At 45.4% G+C, this 12,755-nt stretch overlaps 2 protein-coding genes across 3 annotated transcripts; both read right to left on the bottom strand.

Moving 5' to 3' along the window:
* Nucleotides 1-1,129: 1,129 nt before the first annotated feature.
* Nucleotides 1,130-5,488, bottom strand: tmcc2 (transmembrane and coiled-coil domain family 2). Its single transcript, XM_030092379.1, has 5 exons — nucleotides 5,402-5,488; nucleotides 3,363-3,755; nucleotides 2,478-3,094; nucleotides 2,194-2,329; nucleotides 1,130-1,488 (listed from the first exon to the last, which is right to left on the bottom strand). Exons 1-5 carry the CDS (start codon nucleotides 5,402-5,404, stop codon nucleotides 1,189-1,191), a joined length of 1,449 nt encoding a protein of 482 aa, XP_029948239.1. The 5' UTR covers nucleotides 5,405-5,488; the 3' UTR covers nucleotides 1,130-1,188.
* A 1,819-nt stretch (nucleotides 5,489-7,307) lies between these two features.
* Nucleotides 7,308-11,500, bottom strand: cdkn1a (cyclin dependent kinase inhibitor 1A). 2 transcript variants are annotated; one of them, XM_030091843.1, is made up of 3 exons: nucleotides 11,296-11,500; nucleotides 8,768-9,227; nucleotides 7,308-8,672 (listed from the first exon to the last, which is right to left on the bottom strand). In XM_030091843.1, the coding sequence occupies exons 2-3, from the start codon at nucleotides 9,216-9,218 to the stop codon at nucleotides 8,617-8,619; spliced, it is 507 nt and encodes a 168-aa protein (XP_029947703.1). In that variant the 5' UTR covers nucleotides 9,219-9,227; nucleotides 11,296-11,500; the 3' UTR covers nucleotides 7,308-8,616. The 2 variants fall into 2 exon arrangements, with proteins under 2 accessions (XP_029947703.1, XP_029947702.1); XM_030091842.1 differs by lacking the exon at nucleotides 11,296-11,500 and adding an exon at nucleotides 9,538-9,718.
* Nucleotides 11,501-12,755: the final 1,255 nt, after the last annotated feature.

Below are 12,755 nucleotides of genomic sequence, written 5' to 3'. Positions count from 1 at the left end.
ACTTTCGGAAACAAAAATGTTTTAACTTGTGCTTTTTTATGCGCTGCAATATAAACGGCAATAAAATAGGGTTTTGGTTGAATCACCAGCTATTTTCTTCTCTTTGTAGTATTTAATGCAGCAGTTTTATCTGTAGAAAATTGCTCTGCTGTTAATATGACACACTTTATAAATATTTCATAATATTGCATTTTAAAACATTTTTAAAATTATTTTTCATCATATGTTCAGATACGAAACTCAGTGAAGACATAATCCAGATCAACCTAAAATATTAAATAATTTATTTCTCCACATTTTGTTTTTCTTTTTAATAAAACAGCAATATTAACTTTCTGCAAACCGGTTATAAACGTTGACATGCCAGGTAGTTTGACACTGTGGACAGTAGCAGTTCTACAATAGTGAGTATGAAAGAGCGTTTGTGGAAAGAAAACATTTTTTACATCGTAGGATCAATATGGTGAGTGTTAGCGGATACCCCCCCCCAAAACCCTTCATTTATCTGTAACAAAAAAATCGTGAAAAAGTAAAAACTGTGTCTAAAAGCACTGCTTCAACACGAGAATGGGGTGTGACGGCGACCAGGAGTGACGCTGAGCTGAGTTACAACACGTCTGCACTGTGTTTCCGACAACAAGTTGGCAGTTTGCTGATTATTTTTTCGTCGTTAATGAAATGTTAACCCATGCCAGCTAAAATGCATCTCAGTGCACACATGAGAACATGCATGAGCACATGACATTCATGGAAAAAAAAAAACCTCTGTTCCTTTCAAATATAGCTTCAACATGAAGATTACAGCAAACATGATCGGCGTCCTCAGCCAGTAGTCGTTCCTCTAGTCTTTGTGATTCATGTATCATAAATATTTAGAAAAAGACCCTCCAAAGATTTCTTGTCAGGGAACTCAGTTTTTGGCGACGGCAATGTCAGTGGTGATTGTTCGTCGACGCCAGCGTGTCTGGAAGAGATGAGAAGATGTCTGCTTTCACCTTTCACCTCCCCTCCAGCCAGATCACACCTGCTCCTCCCATAAAAGTGCGAGTTTTTGCCCACAAAAGCTCCATGATGGAACACCGAGGGAACGAGTGCGGCGGTTCTACTTCTGCTTCAGTCTCTTGTTCTTTTATCTGTGGCGGATGAGCCGACCCGGCTTGCTCCCTCTGGCGCGTATCAGGTGTGCGTTTAGCTGGGCAGCAGCCACAGCTCCACAAAATCCCACTGCTTCCACAGGACGAACAGCAGCAGGGTCAGCAGGACGGTGGCGGCCACCCGGGCCCGGGTCTTCATCAGCGGGGTGATGAAGTTGGCCAGCGTGGAGACGAAGACCAGCAGCACGGCCATGAGGGCCAGGATGACGTTGATGAGCTTCCCCAGCAGGGCCCGGGCGTTGGCGTTCTCCACCCCCTCCAGCTGGACCACCTGTTGCTGCTGCTGCTGCAGCTCCAGCTTGGTGATGCGAGTCAGGCAGGACTCGACCGCCTCCTGCACGGACACACCCAGAAATACCAAATAAAGACATGCCACACGGAGCATTTTTAATTAGCTTTTCTTCTATTTACAGCTTCAACTCAGTTTGTTTTTAACATAACATTATCTTTTTCTTCTATTACAAATAATAATAATAATAATAATAATAATAATAATAAAAACAATGTAGTTTCTGGTTATCCTGCAGAACCAATCATGTAAGTATCATTAACATTTTGTTTTGTCATCATCTTCACTGCAAAGATCCCACTAACATTATGCTGCAATAACCATGTAATCCTAACTAAATGTGTCACTGTGTGACACAAAGCTTAACATCTGTTCCTAAATTAAAGGATTTATGAGCTGCAAGAGGTAGCAAACAAAATAGCAGATAGGCAGCACACAGCTCTCATAAATGCAAATGGATGTTTATTCAGGGCCAGAAATACATCACAGTTAAGTTCAGTTCAACTTTTGGCCCTATAAGCAGCACGAAGAGAGACAGCAGCTCTGCAACTGTTCTCATGTATGAATCATGTAATGAGTAACCGGCTCATTTAAACTTCAGTTTTTGTAATACCAGTATTAAATTTGCAATAAATAATGGATTGTGACTGCTAAAAGCACTTGTGAATCCAAAAGTGACTTGTTCCTGTGGAGAAATGAGCAGAACTTTGCAAACGGTATAAATTTTCACTGCCCTGTCAGTATTTTCACCTGAATGTCTCTCGCTCTCTCGTACGACTGGTAGGCCACTTTCTCCTCCATGCTGGCGAGCTCCTGCTTCAGGTTGGTCATCTCATTCTGGTGCAGCTCCGTTAAGTCATTCAGCTGCTCCTCCAGTCGCTCGTATCTGAAAACGCAGAAACGCGGAACGCAACTTCTGACTCACTGTTCAAGAGGGAAGAGGCAAGAAAAGACCTCCTCTGAAATGAAAGCAGGTTTGATAACACTGATAAATAACGAACTGCAAAAACATATGTTTGAAGAGACAGCTCTACCTGTATCTCTCCTCCTGCAGGCACTGGGTCATGTAGGAGTAGTCGCTCTGCAGCTGGCCCTTCATGTCCTCGATGGCGTCCTCCATGTGCGCCTGGCTGGCCTTGATCTCCTGCAGGCCCTCCAGCAGAGAGTCCCACGAGCTGTGCATGTGGTGGTGGTGGTGGTGGTGCCCGTCCAGTCTGGGGCTCCCCATCGTGGTCCCTAACAGGCCCCCTCCTCCCCCCGCCCCGCCGGAATTGCTGCCCGCCCCCGAGCCGGAGGAGGCGGTGGAGCACTCGTCGTCGCTGCCGTACTTCGGGCTGGAGACCAGCGTGGCGCTCCCGCTCAGGGCGCGGGGCGTGGGGGCGTCCTCGGAGTGTCCCCCGACTCCGTCCTCGAGCGTGTCCTTCAGGTGGGCGATGTTATCGGCGCTGCCGAACTTGTTCCGGATGAGACTGGCGAACTCTCTGGGCTTGGAGACCACGGCTGTGTGGGTGAGGGCAGTGACCCCTCCTTTGACCCCTTCGACCACTCCTCCTCCAAAACCGCTTATCCCAGCACGAACGTTCGCGCCCACGTCCTTCAGTCCTTGCTGCATGTCCCGCAGGACATCCTTGGGTTGGCGGGCTGGTCCATTCTGGAAGAGAAGGAGGAGAAATGATGAAGCAGAGAAATGGAGGACCTCAGAAGTGATTCAGTCTCAGGGACAAACATTCTGCGAAGCTAGAGGAGGAAGGCAGGCCCTGCTGAGAATAAGGTGAGACGCAGGATGATGCATCGGTTTGGCGATGCACTGAAGTATTCAGAGAGTCATCCGTCTATTTTTGGACACAACTGTTCCCACAAAGCACTTGTGCAAGTCACTCAAGAGACAGTTCGCAGCTCCACACACACGTTTCACCCACCTGCTCTATCTCCTTTAGCTTCTTGTGGTAGTGCTCGAGCTTCTTGTGCAGGTGTGCGATGGTCTGCGCAGACTTCTGGTTCTTCTTCTCGAACACCTGCTTGATCCTGGACGCCTGCTGCTTGTCTGCGTTGTGGGCTAGCTTCAGGTACTCGGCGACGTTGTCGTCGCGCGCCTCCTGCTCCACGCGGATCTGCTCGGTGACCTTCAGGATCTTCTGCTGCAGGTGGTCCAGAGCGGCACGCGTTCGCTGTGGTTCCCCGACCCCCGCGCCCTCTGCTCCCGTGACCCCCGACGACGTGGCACCTGCTCCATCTGTGCTGATGTTGCTGTCTGAGCCTCCATGGCTGGTGGTGGAGGGTAGGCCTAGAGTTGCCACCTCGCTCTTGTCCAGCTGATGGGAAAAGAGGGTCAATCTGGTGTTTATTCAAACTAAATTAGTTGTACTGGGTATATTTTCCTGGTTGTTATTGGACTTCTGCAGCATCTGCACCTGCTAACTGAGGTGCTGGTAGGTTATGTACCCTCTAAAAGGCATTTCAGGCTTGTCAACATCAAATCTGGTTTTGTGCTCAATCACGAATTTGAGAAGATCGTAGAGTCAGATGGAATCACAATTGAGCTTTTTCTTGTAATAAATTTAATCCCCTTAAATTGCAGCAATTTTTTTTCAGAGTAGCCTGTGTTTGGGTTATGATGTTAATCCAAAAAGTTACAGATAATGAGATTTACATGTTTTAACAGGACCGACTCATGCTTAAATATAAAACAAATTGAACATAATGTTATCTGGAAAACACAAAATAATCTCAGCACCACTAATCAGGAAAATAAGGTGCCCAGATGATTTTAATAGATTTTAAAGTAAAAGTATGATCAACGGGCAAATAAATGAATTTTCCGAGGAAGTCTTTAAAATTAGCTGCTTTCGAGCTCTGGTGCTTGTGGTTATAATTGATTTGGTGGAGAGATCACAGGCCACAAAGAAAGGCCATCATGCATTAATTAGATGATACATAATCACACTGCTTCCTTCCCAGCACTGCCTCAGAAACTCAGCTCACACACAAGTTACTTTAAAACACGATGGAAATGATGATTTAACTCAATGACAGCGAGTCCAGCAAAACAATGATAATGATAGTGAAATTTACAGTTCTTGTGTAAACCCCTTGTTACTGATCTTTTCCTCTATGACAACACAATATTAAGAGGGTGTAATCCTTCTCAACAATGAGTCTGACAGGCCATTGATCCATGTGGGGATTCCCTAGTTAGTATGATTTCTATATATGCAGAGTGGCAGATGGTGGGATTGTTAATGACGGTCTGCCTGACGTCAAAACACAGTAATCAGACTCCACTAGCATGAGGCTCAGGCACACATGACACCAAACATCTTATAGTGCTGCTCTAATTTCTCCAGGCGGGACGAGGATTTATTCCTATTTTATTTGCGTGACAGTGTGAAATGGGCACAGGCCAGCCTTACTGTTATAAATCAATCGAGGCAATGCACCGCAGTCACTTTTTTCAAAGTAGGTTACGATCCCATTGTAACTAAGAGAGAGAAAAAAAATACCAGACAACTGCAGTCTCTGGGGATTAATCACTTCCTGATCCTGTTAGAAAACATGCAACGCATTTGTAGCAGATAAGCATTTGGATAGAGGAGGAGTGCAGAGACGCGATTTCAAGCATCGCATGTTGGTGAAAAATACAACACCGAGCAGCTCGCAGCAATGGCTGCACTGATACTCAGAGCTGACGGTGTGTTATCAGAAGCAGGCAGACTGATATCGTGGAGGAATGGAGGCTTGTGAAGGTCAGGATGGAAGCGGGGCTGTGATGGGGATGGAGATGGCAGATGTCCGTGGCGTGAAAACAAGAGGACGGGGTTATGCCTGAGCCTCGCTCGCTTGGCATGAGACACACTGGCTGTGACATGAGCGGCGGCTGATGGATGTCAACAAGCGTGGATGCGAACACATGAGGATGAGACACAAGCAGCACAGCGATAAATTAAATCAGAAACGTTACCATACTGCTTTAATCCAATTTTTGCAGTGCCATTGCAAGTCTGTGTTCGAGGCCCATCCTCCTCCTCCTCCTCCTCCTCCTCCTCCTACTACTACTCCTCCACCTCCTCCTCCTTCTCCTCCTCCTCCTCCTCCTCCTCCTCCTCCCTCCTCCTTCCCCCCTATGCTCACTGAGGAGGGGCCCCCCTCATCGAATGTCTTCTCCCTCAGCCGCAGCCGGGCTGACTATCTGCCTCTGGATCCTAATGCTCCATTGTTAATGCCATTGATATCTGCATCCTCCCTCTCCCTCTCCCTCTCTGGCGCTCTGATCTGTTTCCCTCTGTCTCTCTCCTTTGTGTCATATGCACCCTCCGCCTTCCCCTGCCTCACTGCCTCATCTCTCTCTCTCTCTCTTTCTCTGTCTCTCTCCCTCCCTCGGTGCACATGCAAAGGCTGGCAGTCCTGCCCTATAATGGATGTGGGAGCTCAGGGACAGATGATGGAGGGGGAACGGGCGGGGGGATGGGAGAGCTTAGCGCAGGCGTGCAGGTGCCCCTGTGCTGCTGAGGCCAGAGGAGGGAGGGAGGGAGGGAGGGAGGCGGGCGGGGGGAGGCCGAGGCGGAGAGGGAGGGCGGCAGGCAGGGCGCTCTCCAGGCCCCACATTCCCTAAACCCTGAAATACAAACACATACAGCCGGCGTGCGCTGATGTGGGCCCGCACTGATGTGCTGCCAAAGCACACAGTGTCTCCGAGCGCCCGCTCTTAATTTGCCTTCATCACAAAGGATTTGAAAAAGTGCAGAGTCAGAACAACAAAAGCCTTTTTGAGAGACGGACTGCTGCTTGAATAACATCACGCTCTTCTGTGCTGGACTGTGTGCGTGTGCATGTGTGCGTGTGCATGTGCGTGCATGTGTGTGTGTGTGTGGAGGGAATGCCTGAGATGAAAACAGGCTTTCATCACTCTTCAAAACAAACCTGAGGTAAATTTGAAAGAGGGAACTGAAACCTCAGCAGAAAATAAAATGCAGGCTCTCACATTCAAGTGCCTGAGTGGAGGAAAAATTCTGACCCTCCACATAATTAAGAGCAGCAGAAAAACACACACACACACACACACAAAATGCTGATTTGAAATTTCACAATGTTTTCATCCTTAACACACACACACACACACAAAAAAAACCCTTTCACAGTGGTGTAAATGTTTCTTTGGGCTCTGATTGATCCCAACCGATGCATTAAGCTGATAGTTGGGGGTATATTTATTTATTTGTTGTTGATGGGTTTTGTGAGGCAAATGAAAAGTTGTATAGTTAAAATCTGCATCTGTTGTTGTGGTTTGGCACTAATAAAACGAAAAATTAGAAGAAGAACTTCACTCTCAATCAATATATTCAGAGCTGGTGATAAAACCATAAATAAAACCATGAGTGGACTAAAGTTCTATATAATGTCTGCTTGACAATTATTGTTGTTATTGTTTTTTTAGTTGTCTTCTGACATGTTTATTATGTACCATGACCTTAGGTGTCCTGAGAGGCATTGATAAAGAAGAATGTGCTATAAAGGCCTTAGTAGCGTGATTGGATTTATCAGTTGCACAAGGAAAAGAATAACAACATATATGACATAATAAAGACAATCAGCAGCAATTTTTTAAAACTTTTTTTATTTGAAATTGGATTTCTAGAAATAATTAACAAAACTTAAATTTACACGAGGCACATTGTCTCACAAATAAATAAAGACAGATCTTTCCATTTGCAGCTTTGAACATAAAACAACATGTAGGACCTGTGCACAAGCATCTCTAAGCAGAAGTGCATTCGCTAACCGGGGTAGTTGCATAGTGTTGTATTTGCAGCGGTGAACATTTCAAAGCAGTCAGTTTGTTGGGGATTATCATTACAGTGACCTTACTCGACACCAGATTATCCATAGCAGCAAGATTTGCCAACATCGACACAAATACATGTCATGACGAAGCATACTTTTTGATTTGAGGCAGATATAACACATTATTAAATTGCACTGTGCTTCCAAACACAAGGAAATAAAGCGAACAGCTTTTAGCTTTCTGAAAACTACATGATTTTTTTTTTCTTTCTGAGAACACATTATGCTGATTGTCCTTTGTGGAGCTTCAAATAGCCAGAAAGGCACTTTATACAGGGTGCGTTTTATGCCCCCCTTCAGATTTATGTGCAATATTGCAGTGTTTTCCATGATTTTGCTACTTAATAATGTTCTATTAAACTCTATAGATAAATCTCTGACATATATACATATTTGTGTCTCTACATACAAGTGTTTCAGGGTTCCAAAACACGGTGCTACACTCTCATCCTACATTATCTGGTGCTGTTAAATTAAATTCTGGACAGGGCATCTGTGTGGGCTATGCTTGGAAAAAATACTTAACATACAGTAGATGTAAAAAACAGAAAAAGGATGGTACAGGACATAACGATGGCACTTCTGTCGCTCAAATCTAAGCAAAGCAACTGCATGTTCAAGATGTCAGATCTCTTCAAGCATTCTCCTATTAGTACATACATAATGGTAGATAAAGCATGATTGTACAACTGGATATATAAAGAATAATACACTTTGGAGAGTAAAAAAAAAAACGACTCCCAGCCCTTATGAAACATGTAAAAAAAGACAAACAAAACATCGAAACAACACAACAGTGGACCAAAGATGCCAAAGAACTTCCTCCTTTCTTTACCGTTTTCAGTTTTTCTGCAGCCTCCTCTGCGAAACACCCTTTGATTACAATACAAGACAGCATGAGTTAAAACAACCTGACATCCGGTTCAAGTGTGTCCAGTCGTGTGTTCAGTCACTCAGTCTCTGCACTGCAAAGGAGAGACGCGTGTTTTCAGCTCTGAGGGATGTACAGTAGGAAGTGGCAGGCAACACTCTGGCAACCCCTCCATCCAAATGAGGAGAAAATCCACCGATTCAAGAGATTACTGTTAATCTCCTCTTCTCAAATGTCCCGTTCTTACCACTGGGAAAAAAGCCACCCCTCTCAGAGTGAGTACAGTACCCTAATTAACCGTCTGGTAATGAGATGTAGTTGAGTTCCTTCTGTTAGCAGATGAATCGCTGGGTGAATGAGGGGCCGGCGAGTGTTTGTGTGCAGAACGCTGGATTCCTGAGAGAGGTCCTGGTAATGTGGTTATCAGGGAATGTTGGCACCTTTGCAGCAAGTCACACCGGATATCACTCGCCGGATTTACGCGGCATCCAAACTACTCTTCTTTTGGACTGATAGAAATCTGTAGGGATGAAGAAAGAGGGAATTTAGCTTGATGGAAACACACAAGATATGCCAAGTGTAGGTACTCATTAACGAGAAGTCAGATAAAAATACCTTTAAGGTTTGTCTGTTTCCTCTTCATGCCCGTGTTTTCACTCTTCTTGGGCGTTTTCTCCATGTTCTCCAGGTTGAATCCACATCTCTCTGGTGAACCAGGAATGTTCTCCTTGTCGCTCTTGGACGACTCCGCCCTTCCTCCTTTGGGTGTGTCGGACCTCTTGGCCGCCCTCTGATGGCCTACCTGCACCTGCCCCACGCCCAGCATGCAGGGCCTGTAGAGGGGGGGCACCTTGGTCCCCGGGACGCCCTCCCAGTGGAAGTCGCCGCTCTCCAGGGGCTTGTCTGACATGAAGTCGAAGCCCCAGCGCCGGGAGGCCTCGTCCAGGTCTTTCTGCAGGGCGGTCTTGTACTCCACCTGCAGCTGCTCCCGGTCCACCGGGCCGAACAGGTTCCGGCGAGCGGGGCCGTTCCCCAGGGCGCACAGGATCCGCTTGTTGGTGGTCATTTCTTTACACTGATGGAAACACAGAAGATCTGTGGTTAGATGGTGCACACACTGCATCCATCAGTGAAGACCATCATCCAGTTTGCAACATTTTCCTTGACATCAGCTTTAAATACCATCTGAACAGATCCCACAGTAACACTGTTTCAGGATTTAATGACGAATTCTTGCAGTTTAAAGACTCAACCTGATAAGTTCTCCCATAAATGAAAGATGTGTCTGAAAGCTGAAACTCAAAACGAGCATTCCCTTGAAACACGAGTAAAATCATCACTTTCAAGTTTGCATTATTTGAATCATGAGAGCAGAATAATCTTACCATGGCTGTCCTCAGGTTAAAGCTCCTCAGACTACAGACTGACTGATACCACTGAGGCGACTTTATAAAGCAGAGCGCAGCCAGTGACTCACTGAGCCCTCCTGCGTGAATCAGCGGTACTGGTACATGTCCGGACATAATCTCACTTCAACATGTAAGGGCAAGTCCCCAACTCCACACCGGACCAGTGCAGAGGCGGCCAGTCACCGCCAGGTGGCGCTGTAACACCATCCAACTGCCACCAAACTGCTGATTATTTCACCAAACGACCATGAAACAAGAATAATGAACTTTTCTCGCTCTTCTACTTATTTGTGCTGTCGGTGTGTTTGTACTACATCAACTGGAGAGTCGAACCGACACTTGACCGTGTGTGCTCCGGGAAGGAATCAGCTGGGTCCCGGGAGAATAACAAGTCATTACAGCCAGGCAGGAAGGGCTGGGCAGGATTCCCAGGATTTTCATTTCGTGGAACAATCACGAGAAAAAATTTCCCAGCCCACCGTCAGTACAGCCACAGCAGGGGGGAGGGGGCGGGGGGGGGGGGGGGGGGGGGAGGGGGCAGAGGGATTAGATGAATGAGGTTTGCTATTTTCTGATTTAGAGGATAGTTTTTTAATTTTTAAAGCAGATGATCTTGTTGAAATTCAAGTAGATGGGACTAAAAACTATACAAATAAATACAGTGATAGAAATGATGGATTACGGTGAGGCTGAGTGTTACACTCATCCAAATGTTTGGTGCTTTTTCAAATTTCTCATAAAACATGACATGGTTCGCATCAAAGCAAGTTATAATCTTTTTTAAAAACAATATTTTTAGATGAATGAATAAGTGTCTTTCACTAGGTGTAAATAAAATGTGGAAAAAATGTAGTTTTTATTGGAATCAGTTTTTGGGGAACCTATGTAATTTTGGTTGACTGTGATGGAAAAGGGTTCAGAATTTATCTGGTAGAATGTGAGACTGGGTGGATTCTGATCTGTGTTAATCTTGGGTTTGAATGTCCTCTTCTCACCCTCCCACGGTTACATAACAGGACCTGTAGTTCAAAGGTCAGGTGATCCTTCTTTAATGATGGAAATCAGATCAAATTAGGCCTAATACAATAAAACTGGATTTTCTGTGGATGGAGTGGCCTCAAAAAAAAAAAACAGAAAAAAGGGGGTAAATGTTGAACCCCAAGGTGCCCCCCCTCCCCTGTTCCTTCTCCCCCTTTTGGCCCCTCCCTCCTCTCGGGATAGGCCAGGGCAGGGCGGGAGGAGCGATTCAAGGCTGTGGCGGGAGAAAGGAGTCATGCACGAGGAGCCGGCTCTGCGGGACCCTGCCCACTTTACTACACAGCTCCACGTGAGAGCGGAGCCCGTGTCAGTCAGACTGGGCTGTCACCAGTCCGCAGACACACACACGCGCACACACACGCACGCACACACACACACACACACACACACACACACACACACACACACACACACACACACACACACACACGGAAAAACAGCCCCACAAAACTCCATAAAAAGTTTTAGAAAAGTTTTTCATATAAACTGTCGTCTGTTCAACCCCATGAATCAACGTACATAGTCAACATAAACGTTAATTAACGATTTCTAATGAGTAATTAGGAAGTAACTTGTATCATGTACTGCTATTAATTAACTATTTATTACAGTTTCTATGGACATGTGTTCATGGAGTTGTTTATAAGAAATACAAAAGAAATAAATAAACCGTAAATAAAATATGTTTTTACTTACATTCCGAGCCAGTCCAGTCCAGCTGAAGTCCTCTCAGGTTCACAGATGAGGGATGAACTGTTTGTTTATCCCTTTTTTTTTTTTTAAAGACAACTTTCACAACAGAAACTAAAGTCTGGGGCTGATGTTATTCTTTCTAAAATCTCGCACTGGTTAAAAACAACCAAACAAACGAGCCGATGAGGCGAACGGAGCGCTCCTTGGTGGTTCCTCCAAGTTTCCTCTCAGACGTGAACACGGGGCTAAACTTTTATGAACTCCGGGGGGCGGGGTCAGTGCCGTCCCGTGCAGGGGCGGGGCTTAGAGGAACACACGTGGATTTTTACACATGGAAACACGTGAAGGTTTGGCTGTGTGCAGTGTGAAGGGAGGAAATTCCAGCTCCCCTTCTCAGTGCAGCATGCCAGAGAGGCAGTGCTGAGGCCCTGAACAACATCCTGGATACGCTCTCCCTCCTCCTCACCATCCCCACCCTGAGACTTTTTCTTTCCTTTTCATTCAGATCATTTAGATCAGGGCAGCACAGAGATATACATAAATGGACGGTGTACAAAAGAGGATCACAGGCCTGATGGAATGTGTGTGAGGTCTGAGGTGTGACAGACAGAAAGCAGCAAGAGTGAAAGGGAAGGTTTACAAGGCAGCACTGCATTGACGTGTGGATTGGAGACAGACTGTATCAAAGACAGGAGGCCGGGCTGAAAATAATGATTTCACTTTGCAAGATGAATCAGAATATAATCTGATTCATCTGATTATATATAATCAGAACATAACAGGGGTTCAGCATGAAATTAGAAATGTCAGGTGGAGATGGTTTAGAGAGGAAAGATAATGGACCTATCAGACTAAAGAGGATGACAAAGGAGATGGAGCGGCCATGCAGGAGAGACCAGAACTGACTGAATCGTCCAGTTTAAAAAAATGTAATAAATATTTGGACCATTAAGTTTTGGGAGGTTTTCAAATACAATTCTGACCAAATATGATTTCCAAAATCCACATATATATTTCCAAAATGAAAAATGTTATCGGATTATTGTTTAGTGATGTTTTCATGAGCTATCACTTATTGATCACATCACCTCCAGGAGCAAATACTGCTTACCATGATTTAATCATACTGTATTTACAGAATAATCCTGGAAATCACACTACACAGAGTCAGCATGTCAAACAAAGGCAGCCATTGTTGTTGTATGTTATCAGCAAAACAGAGCCGCAGCACTCCTGAGTATTTGTCCTCGCTGATAGCAGGTTATACTCCCTGTAGCTCTAACCACATGACCGCGGTTAGAGAATTCAACCTGAGCGGAGGGATTGTGTGCGTTCAAATATTTCCTTGTTATGTGATAAAAAAAAGAAAAAGTTATACATGTAATGACGAGTGTGTGTCAGATTAGGACCTTGTGAGTTAAACATTTAACATCAGCTTAATCAAACAGTTTGAACAACTTCCA

This window comes from Salarias fasciatus, chromosome 5, assembly GCF_902148845.1.
Source record: "Salarias fasciatus chromosome 5, fSalaFa1.1, whole genome shotgun sequence".
Lineage (NCBI taxonomy): Eukaryota > Metazoa > Chordata > Actinopteri > Blenniiformes > Blenniidae > Salarias > Salarias fasciatus.
This window is presented reverse-complemented; position numbering and strand designations above follow the sequence as displayed.